This window comes from Oncorhynchus masou, chromosome 33, assembly GCF_036934945.1.
Source record: "Oncorhynchus masou masou isolate Uvic2021 chromosome 33, UVic_Omas_1.1, whole genome shotgun sequence".
In the NCBI taxonomy this organism is placed as follows: domain Eukaryota; kingdom Metazoa; phylum Chordata; class Actinopteri; order Salmoniformes; family Salmonidae; genus Oncorhynchus; species Oncorhynchus masou.
The window spans coordinates 19,322,813-19,339,724 of NC_088244.1; the positions used below are offsets into that span (position 1 = coordinate 19,322,813).

A 16,912-nucleotide genomic window follows, 5' to 3' on the forward strand; every position below is an offset into this window, starting at 1 on the left:
GTACAAACTTGGTGACAGGCAGTGGCTGAGACAGCAGATGTTCTGACTTCATACACTGCACTCATTGAGAGAGGTAGTTAGCGAACCAGGCCAAAGACCCCTCAGAGACACCAATATTCCTTAGCCGGTCGTCAAGAATGGAATGGTCTACCGTATCAAAAGCTTTGGCCAAGTCAATAAAAATACACAACATTGCTGACTTAACACAGTAATGAAAATACACACAGGACACAGTGTCTTTTTAGTCACATTTATTGTCTTTATCCAGTATGACTACCTTTACACAGACATACCACTTCTCTATAGGAAAACAAAACTTCATAGGATTAGTTCAGCAGTATTACATTAGACTAAACTCAGTTATTTCATCATTTCATTTTTTCACTTTTTCAAAATCTTCAAAGTTATAGGTTTGTTTTCGATTCTGTGTAAAGGTTCCCATGACTGATGAACATGCATATGACATTAAATTGTAATGAATATGCCACTAATCATAATGCACATTATTGAGAAGAATACCGTACTGCATAACAATTCAAATACATACCAACATACAGATGAAGTCGTTATTTCATATAAAGGTATCAAACTCAATATGGATCAATACTGAAACACAATATGACAATATAAAGTTTACACAGCTAGTGTATTATCACAGTGCTATTGCTTCCAGCAAACAGAAAACGTTTATTTTCCTTGTAAAACAGCATTGAAATTGCACTTTATTTTCTTCTTTTGTTTTTGCTTCCCAACCGTATTGATAACTTTTTACGCCTCAACAAACAAGCATTGGCAATAATGGCACAATTCAAGCTTGTTGATGCAAAATCTGTTTTCTGTTTCCTGAAATCACAACGCTTTAATAAGATGTAAAAAAAGATTCGAGAATAAAAAATAAGATTTAAAAACTCAAAATGGACAAACAAACGACAAAATGCGCTCCCTGCACATTTGCCAACAATACTATTGATAGCACATTACCTTAACCAAACGAAGTTCGAGATCACCTAGATGTTTCAATAGAACACTGATCTACCCAGAACACAGTAGTGGTGTTTGTAACATTTTGTTCAATAGGAGGCCAAAGGGATTTATTTTGGTTCCCAGTTTGATAAAAAAAAAAAAAATTCTCAATACCCCTGAATTTTCTGTTAGGATCACTGACCTGCAGAATTCAACACAATATCAATTGAATTGAGCTAATTTGAAAACTATCATCATCTCACCCCTGCAAAAAGGGCTCATCTTTGCATTTATTGCTGCTCACAAAGTCGGTTTAAACCCGAACCTCCTCACCTAAAAAAACTAACAAAAAACACTAGTCTACGATTCTCCCTTGAAACAATGAAAGGCACGACTGGTCAGAACGAAGAACAAAACAGACCCCAACACAAATCCTGGGCAGCTCTAGGACAGAAAGCCACAGCCCCAAACTATACCTTTCCCACTGATGTACGGCTTGTCTTTCTTTCAGATTCTTCATTCTTTTCAAACCTAAATGATGTACCAAGATTTGGCACGATAAACAAAGAGAGAATGAAACAATTCCAATTTGGAATTTAATCGTTGCACTTGCAGAGAATTCTGTGCGCCAGTGATCCCTTATCAGTGTGACACCCTGGTAAGAAGCTGGAAAAACCAAAATTATTTTGTCACTCCGTTTCTTCCCCCAAGAACTTCTTACCATTTTTGGAATCAGAGTGTCGTCAAGTTTCTCTGCGTTATCTTTGAACTATTCCTAGGAATAATAAATACATGAAAACCCCAGAATTAGCTCACCCTGGATTTTGTTTAGAACATGGCAGCAGAACAAACATAAAATCAAACCAACAGCATAATAATAATATGAGACATAACAATAAAAGGATGCTTATTCAGTTGGACAAATTCTCAGAATCTTAACAGTAGGACTGTGGTTTGCGGTGTGGCTTTAGGAGAGTAAATGGGCTCTATGGATGATACAAAGAGACAACATATAGGAGGAAATATATTCCTATTCATATATGTGTATACGTGACTAAATAACTCACAAACCATAGCACTAAACCTTTCCTAGGTTAACAATATAAAGTTATAATACTATAATAAAAGTGCACAGGTTAAAGAACAAATATATATATAAAAAAATAAAAAGATCAAACCAGACAAAAGGGTTTGTTGATTTACATTGAGGAAAGACCCCGAATCCCCTGGCTTCTCATGGGAGGGATAACTCAAATAATCACAAACTCTGATCATCATTTTACTAGGAGGGCAGAGTTCACTGTACTTGTGAGCATCGTCTTCCGGCAGCAGCACTGGGAAATGTGAAATACCTTTTCATTCCCACACATAGGACATAGAGGTTAGAGGTCATATAGGTTATATAGGCCATAGAGGACATATAGATCATGCTATATAGTGAGTTAACAACATAGGCAACTTGGAGGAATATTTCATATAACAGATTTTGTTTGGTCGGGTTTTACAATTTTGGCCTCTAGGGCTAGCTGTTTTCAGGAACACTGAATGTGATGTCGGCAGTGTTAGAGGATCCTGAGTTTGAGGATCCTCATCCGGGCAGAATTAAATTAATACAAAATGAAGAAACATAGAAATCAGAAAAATGTGCATTATTTGTCAATTTAGACGTTAACTTGGTCAGTAATGATGCCAGTCCAATCAAAAACACGAAATAAGAAAGAGTAAAAAGATGAATGCCGAAGCCCCAGTTAGTTATAGTTGCTACTAACTACAGGTAGGTGCAAACTGGGTTAGTTGTTCTGAAGCAGACTGACATATCAACATCATGTCAATATGTTCTAGAGGAGCTGATGTAAAAGCACTATTGCCTGAGGAAGACCAGCAAGTGCGAGAAGCCGATGACCTCACAAGTACTATGACCTTTGACACCTCCAAAACACAGACCACCCCCCCCCCCCCCCCAGAGTGTAAACCATACCACAGAACCAGGTCAGTCATGGGAGGGCTTTTCCCAAATGGCATGCAGGTTAATGAGAACGGGCATGTTTTTTATTTGTTGCATGCAGGCTCTCAACCAATCAAAAATCAAATTAAGAGCGTGTGAGTGAACTCAACATTGATGTGGGCAGAGCCTGCAGACAGAGGTAGGAGGAGTTTATTCTGGTGGCATTCTATTGATGACTCTAGCCACAATCACATCCTGGATTATTAAATCTATCTATTGCTCAGTGAATCCTTAGAGCCGAAACAAGGAAAGGGGGATAGAGGGTCAACTCATTTGAATCAATGTCCACTAGTAAGATTCCACAGTTAGATACAAAGTAGTTAAACAAAAACGTATCATTTGTTTTAATCACCAAGGGTTTAGAGCACCTCAAATAACCTTGGAACCCATGTCTCCCAACACAGTATCAACTTCATGATCAGTATCGTTTAAACACTATTATTAGTCATCTGTTCTCTCCTAGTCTCTACACTCAGCGCAAACTGATATAAACAAAGAGTGAATCTATCGCTGTCACTTAAGTGGAACAATAACCGAAGAGTGATTTTCACTCAGTGGAGGTGTTTGAATGATGTGAACACAGTCTCCATACTGTGTTGTGTGTCTAAAGGCCTCAGCACATACTCAACTCAAGCAGGGTTGGGATTGTCCCTCGTTCTGAGGAACGACAGCTCTCCCTCTCTATTCCAGAGAGAGGGGGCCTAGGAGGATCCTAGAAGATTCTAACCTGATTACAATCATATCATTAAGAATATATAGTTTTTTATATGTTACTGGTAGAAAAAGCATAATTTGACGAATCTTCAAGGATTTCCTGGCATCAACCCTGCTTTTAGCATCATAAAGCTAACAATGTGTGGTTATGTAAAACATTGATTTATCTAACACAAGCCCCACATTTCTTTTATCTGCCTGGCACAAGCTTGCAAGGTTTAAAGCTTTTTTTGGATAATCAAGACAGTATATTGGTTTGTCCTCTTGCATACAAACAGCATCTCAGAAATGAACGACCCTCCATTTATAATATTTTCAGAAAACAACATACACACACAGTGCCGGAGCTGAGATCACTCTCACTCACACACACACACACACAAACAGACACACACTCATACACACAGACACACGCAGGGTTCAGAACACGCATACGCGTGAGGACGTTACCTGACGATATTCAGAGTTTTTCCCCCCCACAAATCCCCCTCTCTACTTAAAGGGGGAGTGGCGTTTCAGGGCGAGCAAGCTGCTGACCATCTAAAAGAGAGAGAGGGGTAGTCATGACAACCAAGTGACGAGACACAGGTCATGAGGAGGAGGACAGGGTTTTCAGCCACATAACCACACATAGCTCATTTGAGAGCTCAAAAGGGCCTCCAAAAAGAGAGGGAAAAGAGATAGAGGGAGAGATGAGCATTAGGGTGATAGACACAAAGACGGGGCTTTACATCGATAGATAGATATAGTTGATATCAAGTGCTTGGGTCAACAGGCACTTTGCTGAAGGTTGTCGGTTTTGTTTGCAGAATTATGATCCGGATCTGGGTGCCATTGATTTTTGTGCTTTTTAGGATCTTTACTGATGTTACAAACCTCACCATCAATCAAAACTATATTGTATCTGTTCACAGTTATTTTATCCTTTTCTAATAGAAGTTAGAACCTGAGGCACCTATTCTGAAGTGCACTTAATTTAGGTGTAGAGATCGTTTCGTCTTGCTTTCGTTCTCTAGTAATATGGCTCTGAAAGAACACCAATATGACATATACTGGGTCACATGGAATAGCCCTCCATTTCTTTCAGCAGACGTTAAATAACTGCTCTGGTTAAAATGTAGAGCCCTGTAGTACATAGCTTGTGCTGTGCCACACACCTTTTTACATAGAAAAACAGATAAAAGCTCAGTAGCATTCTCAGCTGCAATGCCATGCGATTGATCTGAATGAATCCTGAAATTAAACACCTGCGGTCTTAGGTGCTCCTTTACCACCCACCTCCGACATCACTAATCATCAGCCAACCCGCTTTGAGAGTTTTGAAATTCAGTTAAAAAACCCAGCAAATCACACTGGACTCCCCTAAGCAACAGCACGGGGAGTTTGCATATTGTTTTGTTTCATTTGTTTATGTAAACATTAAAGAGTGACCTGATTGGTCAGCGGGTTGCTGGGCTGGCTCAGTCCTGGGGGGCCAGGAGAGAGGAGGATGGGAGGCTTTATCGAAGGAGCACCAACGCCAACAGACGAGCAACACAAGGAGAGGATGTCAGCTTCAGTCAAATGACCCCTTAAAGTGACACCCTCTTCCCAAGTCCCCACCCCCTAAGTGCATGACAGTTACCAGGCAACACACTCGGGGGGTTCAGAACACACTAAGCACAAATGCTGCCACCTTTAACATCATCATAAGTGCAGCACCCCATAATATCCACAGAAGCCTACCGGCAGCCGGTTGAGACCCTATCCACATGCCATACATTATGTCTACAACAGTCCCAAACTTCTAGTGCACACTGTACTGTACATGCACATCTGCATTCCCCTAAACGTTTACACTAGCAGATGTGAGTGGCCATACGTGGCCATGGGCATACTTATGTACTGTAGGTTAGACACACACCAGGCCCTATGAGGCTACAGGCTGGGCAGGCAGGGAGCTAAGCGAGCATAGTGGGGCTCTTTAACATTAATGCAGGGGAGAGCCTCGGGCTCCTCCCCTCTGTACACAGCAGTCCCGTGCTGACAACGCAGCCGCTTCAGTCGCAGTAGATCTTGTACTTCTCGCTGCAGAAGACCACAGGGCCTCCACGGATGCAGTTGGGCATGGCGTTGAGCTCGTTGGGGCGGCCGATCCCGGCACAGGTGAGGCCGTGACTTATGCGTGGGTTGTTGGCGGCGTTGGTCAGCCCGTTAGTGGTTCTGCCGTTAGTGGTTTTGGCTTTTGGTTTGCCTCCGCGGCGGGTCTGCTCGGTGTCAAACTCCAGGTCCTCCAGGCGCTGGGTCAGGGCCAGCTTCTGCTGGATGGCCATACGGAGCAGGGAGTTCAGGGTCTTCTTCTCATCCTCCGCCGCAGACAGCTGTCTCTGCATCTCATCCAGCTGAGTCACATACTCATCACAGCTACAGCAGAGAAGGAGGGAGAGAGAGATACAGAAATAAGGAGAGGGAGGGAGGGAGGGAGGGAGGGAGGGAGGGAGGGAGGGAGGGAGGGAGGGAGGGAGGGAGGGAGGGAGGGAGGGAGGGAGGGAGGGAGGGAGGGAGGGAGGGAGGGAGACTTTACTTTTTGTCTTTCTTCACTGAAACTTTCTCATTTCATTTTTAAAAAACTCACACCCCCATTAAAAATAAAACATCTAAATATATCCTGTACTGCATACATGTACCATACTCACCTTTCCATTTACCACATGATACAAACCGACATCACAATAACCAAAACAATACCCACTTCTATAACGTATATCCAAAACATCTTCCCCAGCTATACAGACAAACACAGTTTATTTCATTACATAGAAAGGACACCCCTGTTGGACTCCCGGTTCAGCCCGTACCAACCAGCTGTAAGTGGCCAGGGCTCCATGAAGAACCCTCCACTGGAGGTCCCCTGACCTCTTTGGTACTGGGGGTTTGTAGAGCCCCCTCCACCTAAAACCCACCATACTCTCCAACCCCACATATCCCCTGCCACTGATGTTCCTTCACTCCTGTTAGGCTTCTAATGTTCCTAACCTTAATGCAGAGGTTGTAGAGGGCTTTACCTCCCACATCCTCAAACTCCCCCAGGCTCCTAATGTTCCTCACCTTAATGCAGAGGTTGTAGAGGGCTTTAACTCCCACATCCTCAAACTCCCCCATGCTCGGAGTGTAAAATCTAACAAGTCCTCCAGACCCCCTTGCCAGTCTCCAGTCTCTGCCGTCACCTGCAGTTGCGAAAACATTGGTGGCCCCGCCCCCTTCGGCCGCTCAAACATCCCCCTTACCGGCTCAGACAGTGCCTCCTGGACCTCCTCCAGGAAGCTCTCCGGCAGCCTAAGAGACATTATTCCTGTTTGTTGTGCCAAGACTTCCGGGGTTTTCCACCCCTCCTCTCCCAGCAGTCTCAGGTCACCCAGCCTTTGTAAACCCCCTGCCATCAGTTGGCTCTGCATGGTGGCCGACTGAACCGATTTCAAAGGGATGGCTGGGTTGTTGAAGATAGGCTCCTCCCACACCCACAGCCCAGGCTTCCCACCCCCTTCTCATATGGGCCTTAGCAGCTGCCAGGCCCTCAGCACTGTAGAGTAAAAATCTGAGAGACCTGCTGTACTCAGCCTCTCCAGCTTCATGAGGAACAGCTGCCGGTCTAACCCTAATCCGCCAGCTCTCCTCAGCAGCGTGCATGCTGGTTCCCTCCAGCCGACATCAGTATGGTACAGCAGTCTCTGCCATCCTGCTCTCCAGTTCCACCAGGCCCTGTCCTCCTTCGTGGACGGTCATGTACAACACTGCCGCCCTCAGCCAGTGATGGTCCGACCAGAAGAAGTCCACCAGCTTGCGTTGCTGGTCTGCAAGCAGGGGGATTGAGGACAGCCAGTTTATACCACAGGGAAGATGCCACCAGGTTGTTGATTATCAGCACCCTCCCTCTATATGAGACTTTGGACAGGAGCCACCTCCACCTGGCCAGTCTTGACACCACTGCCTGTGACAGCCCCTTCCAGTTCTTCCTGACCAACTTCTCCGAGCCCAGGTACATCCCCAACACATTAAGCCCTTCACAACCCCACTGCAAACCCCCTGGAAGCAGAGGAGGAGCCCTATCCCCCCATGCCCCACATAACAGAGCTTTGCTCTTGCCCCAGTTCACCTTAGCTGAAGGAGCTCCCTTGTACACCTTCAGACTGGTCTCTAGTGCCTGCATATCCTGACCATCCTTGACCATCACAGAAACATCATCTGCATATGCTGACACTGCTATGCCTGTCACCACATCCATGCCTGTCCAGCACACTCCCTGCAGTCTCCTGCGTAGCAGTCCCAAAAAGGTTCAATGGCTAATGTGTATAACTGCCCAGGGCATCCTTGTCTAACACCCCGTCTCACCCAGACTGGCCTACTGAGCCCCCCTTCCACCTTAACCATATATGACGCCCCAGCATACAACAGCTTCACACAGGTCAAAAAACACTCTTCCCAAACCCAAACATCACATTAAACAGATACTCATGGTCCACTCTATCAAAAGACATGGTCCACTCTTGATCTAAAGAGAACAGTCCAAAGTTCACATTAGAACCTCTCGACAAGTCCAACATGTCCCTAATTAAGAACAAGTTGTCCGTGATTGAGCGTCCCGGTACACAATATGTTTGGTCCTTATGTACTATCGAGTCCAGATGGGACATCAGTCGGTTAGAGATGACCTTGGTAAATATCTTGTAGTCCGTACAGAGTAATGCCACAGGCCTCCAGTTTTTAAGTTCACACAAGTCCCCTTTTTGGGCAGGAGAGTCAGAGCCGCCCGAAGGCAGCTCATCGGCAACTCTCCTACCCCGACGCATTCACACAACACGCAAAATAAGTCCCCAGAATGTTTTATAAAACTCCACTGGGAGTCCATCAGCATCCGGTGCACGACCGGGGGACATCTGGGTTACGGCCTCTGCCAGTTCATGGGACAACAGAGGAATGTCCATTTCATCCCTCTGTGCCAGAGAGAGCTTAGGGAGTCCTGCGAACAAGACCTGAGCCCACATAGCATCACACACTTCTGCCCTATACATAGCATCACACACTTCTGCCCTATACATAGCATCACTCACTTCTGCCCTATACATAGGATCACACACTTCTGCCCTATACATAGCATCACACACTTCTGCCCTATACATAGCATCACACAGTTCTGCCCTATACATAGCATCACACACTTCTGCCCTATACAACTCAGTATAAAACTCCACAGTTTGCTCCCGCATCTCTCCCACCACAGAGGTCACCCGCCCATCAGACAGCCGTAGACTATGCATACCCTTGGCTTCACCGCTCTGTCTTTCCAAACCAAAGAAGAAGGAGCTGGGAGCATCCATCTCCTTGAGCATGGAGAACCTAGCTCTTACAAGTGCTCCCTTTGCTTTAACTTGGAAAAAACTACCTAGGTCCCTACGTAATTCACAGCTAAATTAGCCTGGAGGCCTACATTACTTTGCCCCACCATCTCTACCTCTATCTCACTAATACAAGGCTCTCGTTCCCCCAATACTCTCCTAGCCTCTGAGGATGTGAGAGCTGTGTACTGTTGACAGAAAAAATGAATTTGGACTTTCCCCACATCCCACCATTGACTCAGAGACTCATACTCCTCTCTTCGCTGCCTACACCTTTACCAAAAGGTCTGGAAACCTGAGCAAAAAGTATCATCTTGTAAGAGCTTTACATTAAACTTCCAGTAGGATGCCTGCCGGGGCCCTGGTGAAATAGACAGCCAAGCCATGGTTATGTGGTGATGCGAAAACCCCCTGGTAGAATGGTAGCGCCCAGCAGCCTATTGCTCCAATTCCTAGACATGTAAAACTGATCAAGTCGGTCTGCACTCACCCTAGCCCCAAAAACCTTCACCCCACGTATACGGCCTTGTGTTGAATCAGCTCTTTCCTGAATTGATCCTCCGTAATAAATGGAGGCACATTTGCAACCACCACTCTTGTCGAAGGCGTAGAGAGAGGTGAAGTTGGCACCAACACACCACTTACAAATATTCCACTAGGAATTAGCCTACCAACCAAGTCTGCTCTTTTCATGAACACAACCACAGTTTTGTTCATTCTAGAAGCAGAATGTATAAACTCAGCTCCTACCTGTTCACCGACTGCAAGCAGAACCTCCTCTACTTTATCTCCATTCTCAGGAACACACCTGAATCCATGCTGTATCAACAGCGTCTCCTCCGCACTAGGCTGAGAAGACATCGCACACACCACACCTTCCAAACCCCAGGAAACTTACTCTGTCCTCTTCCAATCTAACTTTGAAAAAACCTGTGGATACCGCTAAAACAAATAGTGCATTAACCCTCCACCATAGAAAATAAAATTGAAAGAAAAGACCAAGAAAAGAAACAAGAAAGTTAGTTTGGACAGAGTCCTCCACACCAAACACTCAAACTCCGCAAAACTCTCAGCATGTACTTCAAGAGAGAGAGAAAGAAAGAGGGAGAGAGGGAAATGGGGGAGAGAGAGAGCGGGATAGGGAGAGAGAGAGCAAGATGGGAGACAGAGAGGGATATAGAGAGGGATGGGAGGAGAGAGAGAGTGATAGGGAGAGAATAAGAGAGGGAGAGGGATAGAGAGAGAACGAGAGAGAGAGTGATAGGGAGAGAATAAGAGAGGGAGAGGGATAGAGAGAGAGAGCGAGAGAGAGAGAGCGAGAGAGAGAGAGAGAGGGAGGGATGGGAGGAGAGAGAGAGTGATAGGGAGGGAGAGAGAGGGATCGAGAGAGAGGGATGGGAGGAGAGAGAGTGATAGGGAGAGAGAGGGAGAGGGATAGAGAGAGAGAAGGATAGAGTGAGAGAGAGAGGGATAGAGAGAGAGAGAAGGATAGAGAGAGAGAGAGGGATAGAGAGAGAGAGAAGGATAGAGTGAGAGGGATGGGAGGAGAGAGAGGGAAGGGAGGAGGGGGAGAGAGAGAGGGACAGATAGAGAGGGATGGGAGGAGATAGGGAGAGAGAGAGGGAGAGGGATAGAGAGAGAGGGGTGGGGGAGAGATGGGGAGTGAGAGGGAGAAAGAAAGAGAGAAAGGAGGAAAAGGGGGAGAGAGGGAAATGGGGGAGAGAGAGAGAGGGATAGAGCGAGATCACATTGGAATCAGGTATTTGTCTCCAAAGTAAGTGATATTCCAGTCTTTGAACTCAAACACCAGAGAAGATAATTGAGACATTTTCATTGGCCATCCAGTAGGTGGCAGTAGCAACCTGCACTGTAAACAGCCAAAGGTACAGTGTCCAGTGACTGGTCTGTAGGGTTCACTACCATGGATAGTAAACCATACAGTCATATAGTCATATAGTCCATTCAGACTATTCATATTGTCTGTGGCCATATCTGAAGGATTTCACTTCCCTTTGAGCCCTCTGAATACCAATGCAAGAAACACGTTTTGACCTATATTCGCCTTGACCTACCTCCCTAGGGCCTATCTTCACCACCAGATAGAGCCCTTAAGGTGTCTACCAGAACCTTGAAGTCTCCGGCACTGTCATTTCACCAGACCATCTCTCCATCTCCCCAAGCACCTAAACTGTCGTCATCTTGTAAGAACAACAGGATCTCATTTCACCCCCACAAGATCTCATCTAAGTGTTGCACTGAGACAATAGAGAATGGAGAGATGTATTTACTATTCACAGCCCCCCCCCCTTCACCAAACGGTACACTGTTCATCTCAAGGCCCAGCTACACATGACTCACTTTGTGCTGCTAATGTCCAAACACAGTATGGTAATATATGCAGAGTTTATTAGCCAAACATACAGCCCAATTGAATGTGTCCCCGGTTTTCATGGTCTATGCTGATGAGGACTAAAAACTCTATGGTTGTGATTAACATTCCTTCTGAATGCAGCTCTACCGTGTGCCTCAGTTTGTCTGTCTGCATGACAATATGAGGAGTCTGAGTACAGAGCAAGTTAATAATAGATCACGCACAAAGGAGGAAATGTCCCTCCTGCATCACCTAAGGAATGGGCTAAGGGAGAGAGAGAGAAGAAGAAGGGAGAGGGAGAAAACGAGAGAGGTGCAAGACTGGAAGAGATACAGTTGAAGTCGGAAGTTTACATACACTTAGGTTGGAGTCATTAAAACTCGTTTTCAACCACTCCACAAACTATAGTTTTGGCAAGTCGGTTAGGACATCTACTTTGTGCATGACACAAGTAATTTCCAACAATTGTTTACAGACAGATTATTTCACTTACAATTCACTGTATCACAATTCCAGTGGGTCAGAAGTTTACAGACACTAAGTTGACTGGGCTTTTAAACAGCTTGGAAAATTCCAAAAAATGATGTCATGGCTTTAGAAGCTTCTGATTTACATCATTTGAGTCAGTTGGAGGTGTACCTGTGGATGTATTTCAAGACCTACCTTCAAACTCAGTGGCTCTTTGCTTGACATCATTGGAAAATCAAAAGAAATCAGCCAAGACCTCAGAAAAACAATTGTAGACCTCCACAAGTCTGGTTCATCCTTGGGAGCAATTTCCAAACGCCTGAAGGTACCACGTTCATCTGTACAAACAATAGTACTCAAGTATAAACATCATGGGACCACACAGCCATCATACCGCTCAGGAAGGAGACGCATTCTGTCTCCTAGAGATGAGAAAAGTGCAAATCAATCCCAGAACAACAGCAAAGGACCTTGTGAAGATGCTGGAGGAAACAGGTACAAAAGTATCTATAGCCACAGTAAAACGAGTCCTATATCCATATAACCTGAAAGGCCGCTCAGCAATGAAGAATTCACTGCTCCAAGACCGCCATAAAAATGCCAGACTACGGTTTGCAACCTCACATGGGGACAAAGATCGTACTTTTTTGGAGAAATGTCCTCTGGTCTGATGAAACAAAAGTAGAACTGTTCGGCCATAATGACCATCATTATGTTTGGAGGAAAAAGGGGGAGGCTTGCAAGCCGAAGAACACCATCTCAACAATAAAGCACAAGGGTGGCAGCATCATGTTGTTGGGGTGCTTTGCTGCAGGAGGGACTGGTGCACTTCACAAAATAGATGGCATCATGATAAAATAAAATTATATGGATATATTGAAGCAACATCTCAAGACATCAGTCAGAAAGTTAAAGCTTGGTCGCAAATGGGTCTTCCAAATGGACAATGACCCCAAGCATACTTCCAAAGTTGTGGCAAAATGGCTTAAGGGCAACAAAGTCAAGGTATTGGAGTGGCCATCACAAAGCCCTCACCGCAATCCCATAGAACATTTGTGGGCAGAACTGAAAAAGCATGTGCGAGCAAGGAGGCCTACAAACCTGAATCACTTACACCAGCTCGGTCAGGAGGAATGGGCCAAAATTCACCCAACCTATTGTGGGAAGCTTGTGGAAGGCTACCCGAAACATTTTACCCAAGTTGAACAATTTAAAGGCAATTCTGCCAAAAACTAATTGAGTATGTAAACTTCTGACCCACTGGGAATGTGATGAAAGAAATGAAAGCTGAAATAAATAATTCTCTCTACTATTATTCTGACATTTCACATTCTTAAAATAAAGTGGTGATCCTAACTGACCTAAGGCAGGGAATTTTTACTAGGATTAAATGTCAGGAATTGTGAAAAAGAGTTTAAATGTATTTGGCTAAGGTGTATGTAAACTTCCGACATCAACAGTCCTTCTGAGCTCACAGACCTAGATTTACTGTCCTCTATCTCTGATGCTTATTTTATATTAATCCGGCTTCACCTTTTCTCTAGCATCAATGTAATATAACATGCAATCTCTCACATTAGTGGGAAATAGCCCAAGATATGAACTACTCTTATTTTGCCTTTCTCTCCCTCGCTCTTTCTATCTCTTCTTTAGTCTCACTGTGCTATACCGTTTTGATCTGTTGTGTGTGGATGTGAGTGTGTTAGAGCCAGGCAGGTGTGAAAAACTAGGTCATGCTGCCCGGAATGTAGAGGCAGGGGTTCATATAATCATATAATCATCTGCTCAACCCCTCCTCTCTCATTATTACTCATTATGCCATTTTATTTTTTTACCCTCTCTCTCCTTTCCCTGCATCCTCATTACATCTCTCCATCATCTCTCTGTCATCCCCTCCTTCATGCATCATCCTTCCTTCATCCTCTCTTATTTCCTCTTCTCTCCCTCCCCCTGCCTTTCTCTAGCCTTCTATCGAACTCCTCTATGCTCGCTACCTGCAGTCACTTTTTTCTCTCCCTTCTCTCTCGCTCTCAGTCCCATTTCAATGCTGCTGTCACGGCTATCTGCGATGACATTGACATTCCCCAGTAATGATGTCAGCCACACCACTGCAGAGATATCTGTGTCCTACCTTCCACCCCAGCTGTCCTTTAGCCTAACTCACATTGGCACCAACGAAATGGCATCTCAAAGCACTCCCTCAATCCTGCCCGCAGGTCCCCTCACATCCTGCAATTAGAACACTTCCTGGCACTGGATTCAATCAAAGGAATTCCAGGTTTGTCTGAATCTAAACCGTGCGACAAAAAACACTGCAAGTTCGATCTGCTGGATTGGAAAGTTTTCCTCTACAATTCCAAGTGTCAATAATAATCTGTAAAACGACAACACGACAACCATGTTGCTGAGGTCTGTTGTGGTTCTTACCATTGCCCCAGTCAATGCCTGAAAGCCTCTTCTTATTGTTCACATAAGACCTCATTTGTTATTGAGTCTCTCACTATTGGCCCGTTGAGGTGTTGTGTTATGGGCACATGGGCACTTCTCTCTTCCCCCATATACACAAACACGGCCCCCCCCTTGTGGGCTTGCAGTCTGATTCCCAGTGGGACACACACCCAGACAATGGGGATCAGTGCAGTTTAATTTGACCCAGTGTGAGATGTTGAATGGGGGTGGAGGGGCTCCCAGGAGACGCAGTGCCCTTTAAGATGGACTAGCCATGCTGGGGGGAGGGTGTAAGAGGGCGTGGGTTTTCCCGGGAAAAAATACAGGCTTCCATTCTGGGGATGAGGAGTTACAATGGGGCCCTTCTTGGCCTGATAGAGAGGGGTGGCGGGCCACAATGGCGGCCCTGGGTGTCTGGGGGCGGCTGGCCCTTTGTAGAGCAACAGTCTCCACATTCAGAGTAGCGAGGAACAGAGACTCCACATCTCAGATGATCTATAGAAGCCAGGGGTTACGAAACACACACACAGGCTCACTGCACACACACACATGCGCACAGAGTATACAAATGTGCACGGAATTCACTCATATCCACACACATGCGCTGAATGAAATATGACGAGGCCTTCATAGGGAGGCTATGGACTACACAGACAGGCGCACATGCCCTAAACATGCCCATACTGAAAAATGCGGTGTAGGCAGACAGCACTACATCCCATTTATTTATCACATGGACTATGTACTCAGACCCACACACTCTCCTCAGCTGTTCTCTGGCTATGTGGGAACAGCACTGGTCATGGTGGAAGAAGATGAGAGAGAGGACACAGGAGGGAGGAGGGGGGAGAGAAAGGATGAATAACACAACCAACAATGAAATGAAGAACAAAATGGAAATCAGAGGAAAACAAAGATATACTGAACAGAAAATATAAACGCAACGTGCAACAATTTAAAATATTTTACTGACTTACAGATCATATAAGTAAATCAGTCAATTGAAATAAATAAATTAGGCCCTAATCTATGGATTTTTGGGGGGCAAGGGTGCAGTCATGGGTGGGCATAGGCCCACCCACTTGGGAGCCAGGTCCCACAAATGGGGAGCCAGGCCCAGGCAATCAGAGTGAGTTTTTCCCCACAAAAGGGCTTTATTACAGACAGAAATACTCCTGAGTTTCATCAGCTGTCCGGGTGGCTGGTCTCAGACGATCCTGCAGGTGAAGAAGCTGGATATGGAGGACCTGGGCTGGCATAGTTACACATGGTCTGCGGTTGTGAGTCCGGTTGGTCGTACTCCCAAATTCTCGACATTGGAGTAGAGAAATTAACATTAAATCCTCTGGCAACAGCTCTGGTGGACATTCCTGCAGTCAGCATGCCAATTGCATGCCAATTGCACACTCCCTCAAATCCTTGATACATCTGTGGCATTGTAAAACTGCACATTTTAGAGTGGCCTTTTATTGTCCCCAGTACAAGGTGCAGCTATGTAATGATCACGCTGTTTAATCAGCTTCTTGATATGACACACCTGTCAGGTGCATGGATTATCTTGGCAAAGGAGAAAGGCTCACTAACAGGGATGTAACCAAATTTGTGCCCAACATTTCAGAGAAATGTACTTTTTGTGTGCAAGGAAAATGTTGGGGATCTTTCATTTCAGGTCATGAAACATGGGACCAACACTTAACATGTAGCTAATTAAAATGCCTTTATTTGTATGGCATGTTCAGTGGAAACAAAGATGAATAATGCTGATGCGTTTCGGCTGCATGGTCTTCGTCAGGGAGCACCCCCTTATGAAGGCCATAGAGCAGAACATGCCATACAAATAAAGGCATTTTATTTCATTATATGAACAGTGCCTTGGTCCTCCTTTTTTTGGATGATCAAATTGTCCCTTTTACCAAAGAGCACCTTCTGTCTACTAAAACCTACTACTGTGTACCTTAGTACCTTTTGTCTACCAAAACCTACGAGTGTGTACCTTAGTACCTTCTATCTAGTAAAACCTACTACTGTGTACCTTATACCTTCTGTCTACCAAAACCTACTATTGTGTACCTTAGTACCTTCTGTCTACTAAAACCTACTACTGTGTACCTTATACCTTCTGTCTGCTAAAATCTACTACTGTGTACCTTAGTACCTTCTGTCTACTAAAACCTACTACTGTGTACCTTAGCACCTTCTGTCTACTAAAACCTACTATTGTGTACCTTCTGTCTACCAAAACCTACTATTGTGTACCTTAGTACATTCAGTCTACTAAAACCTACTACTGTGTACCGTATACCTTCTGTCTGCTAAAATCTACTACTGTGTACCTTAGTACCTTCTGTCTACTAAAACCTACTACTGTGTACCTTAGCACATTCTGTCTACCAAAACCTACTATTGTGTACCTTAGTACATTCTGTCTACCAAAACCTACTACTGTGTACCTTAGTACCTTCTGTCTACTAAAACCTACTACTGTGTACCTTAGTACCTTCTGCCTACTAAAACCTACCATTGTGTACCTTAGTACCTCCTGTCTACCAAAACCTACTGCGGTGTACCTTA

At 44.9% G+C, this 16,912-nt stretch overlaps 1 protein-coding gene across 1 annotated transcript in view; it reads right to left on the minus strand.

Annotated features, from left to right (window-relative positions):
• Positions 1 to 236: 236 nt before the first annotated feature.
• The window catches only part of LOC135527971 (protein bicaudal D homolog 2-like), an 89,734-nt gene continuing 73,058 nt past the window's right edge, over positions 237 to 16,912 (minus strand). The window contains exon 10 of the mRNA XM_064956680.1: positions 237 to 6,085. Within this exon, the coding sequence (XP_064812752.1) occupies positions 5,722 to 6,085 (364 nt within the window). The 3' untranslated portion in view covers positions 237 to 5,721. The remainder of the gene's footprint in view (positions 6,086 to 16,912) is intronic.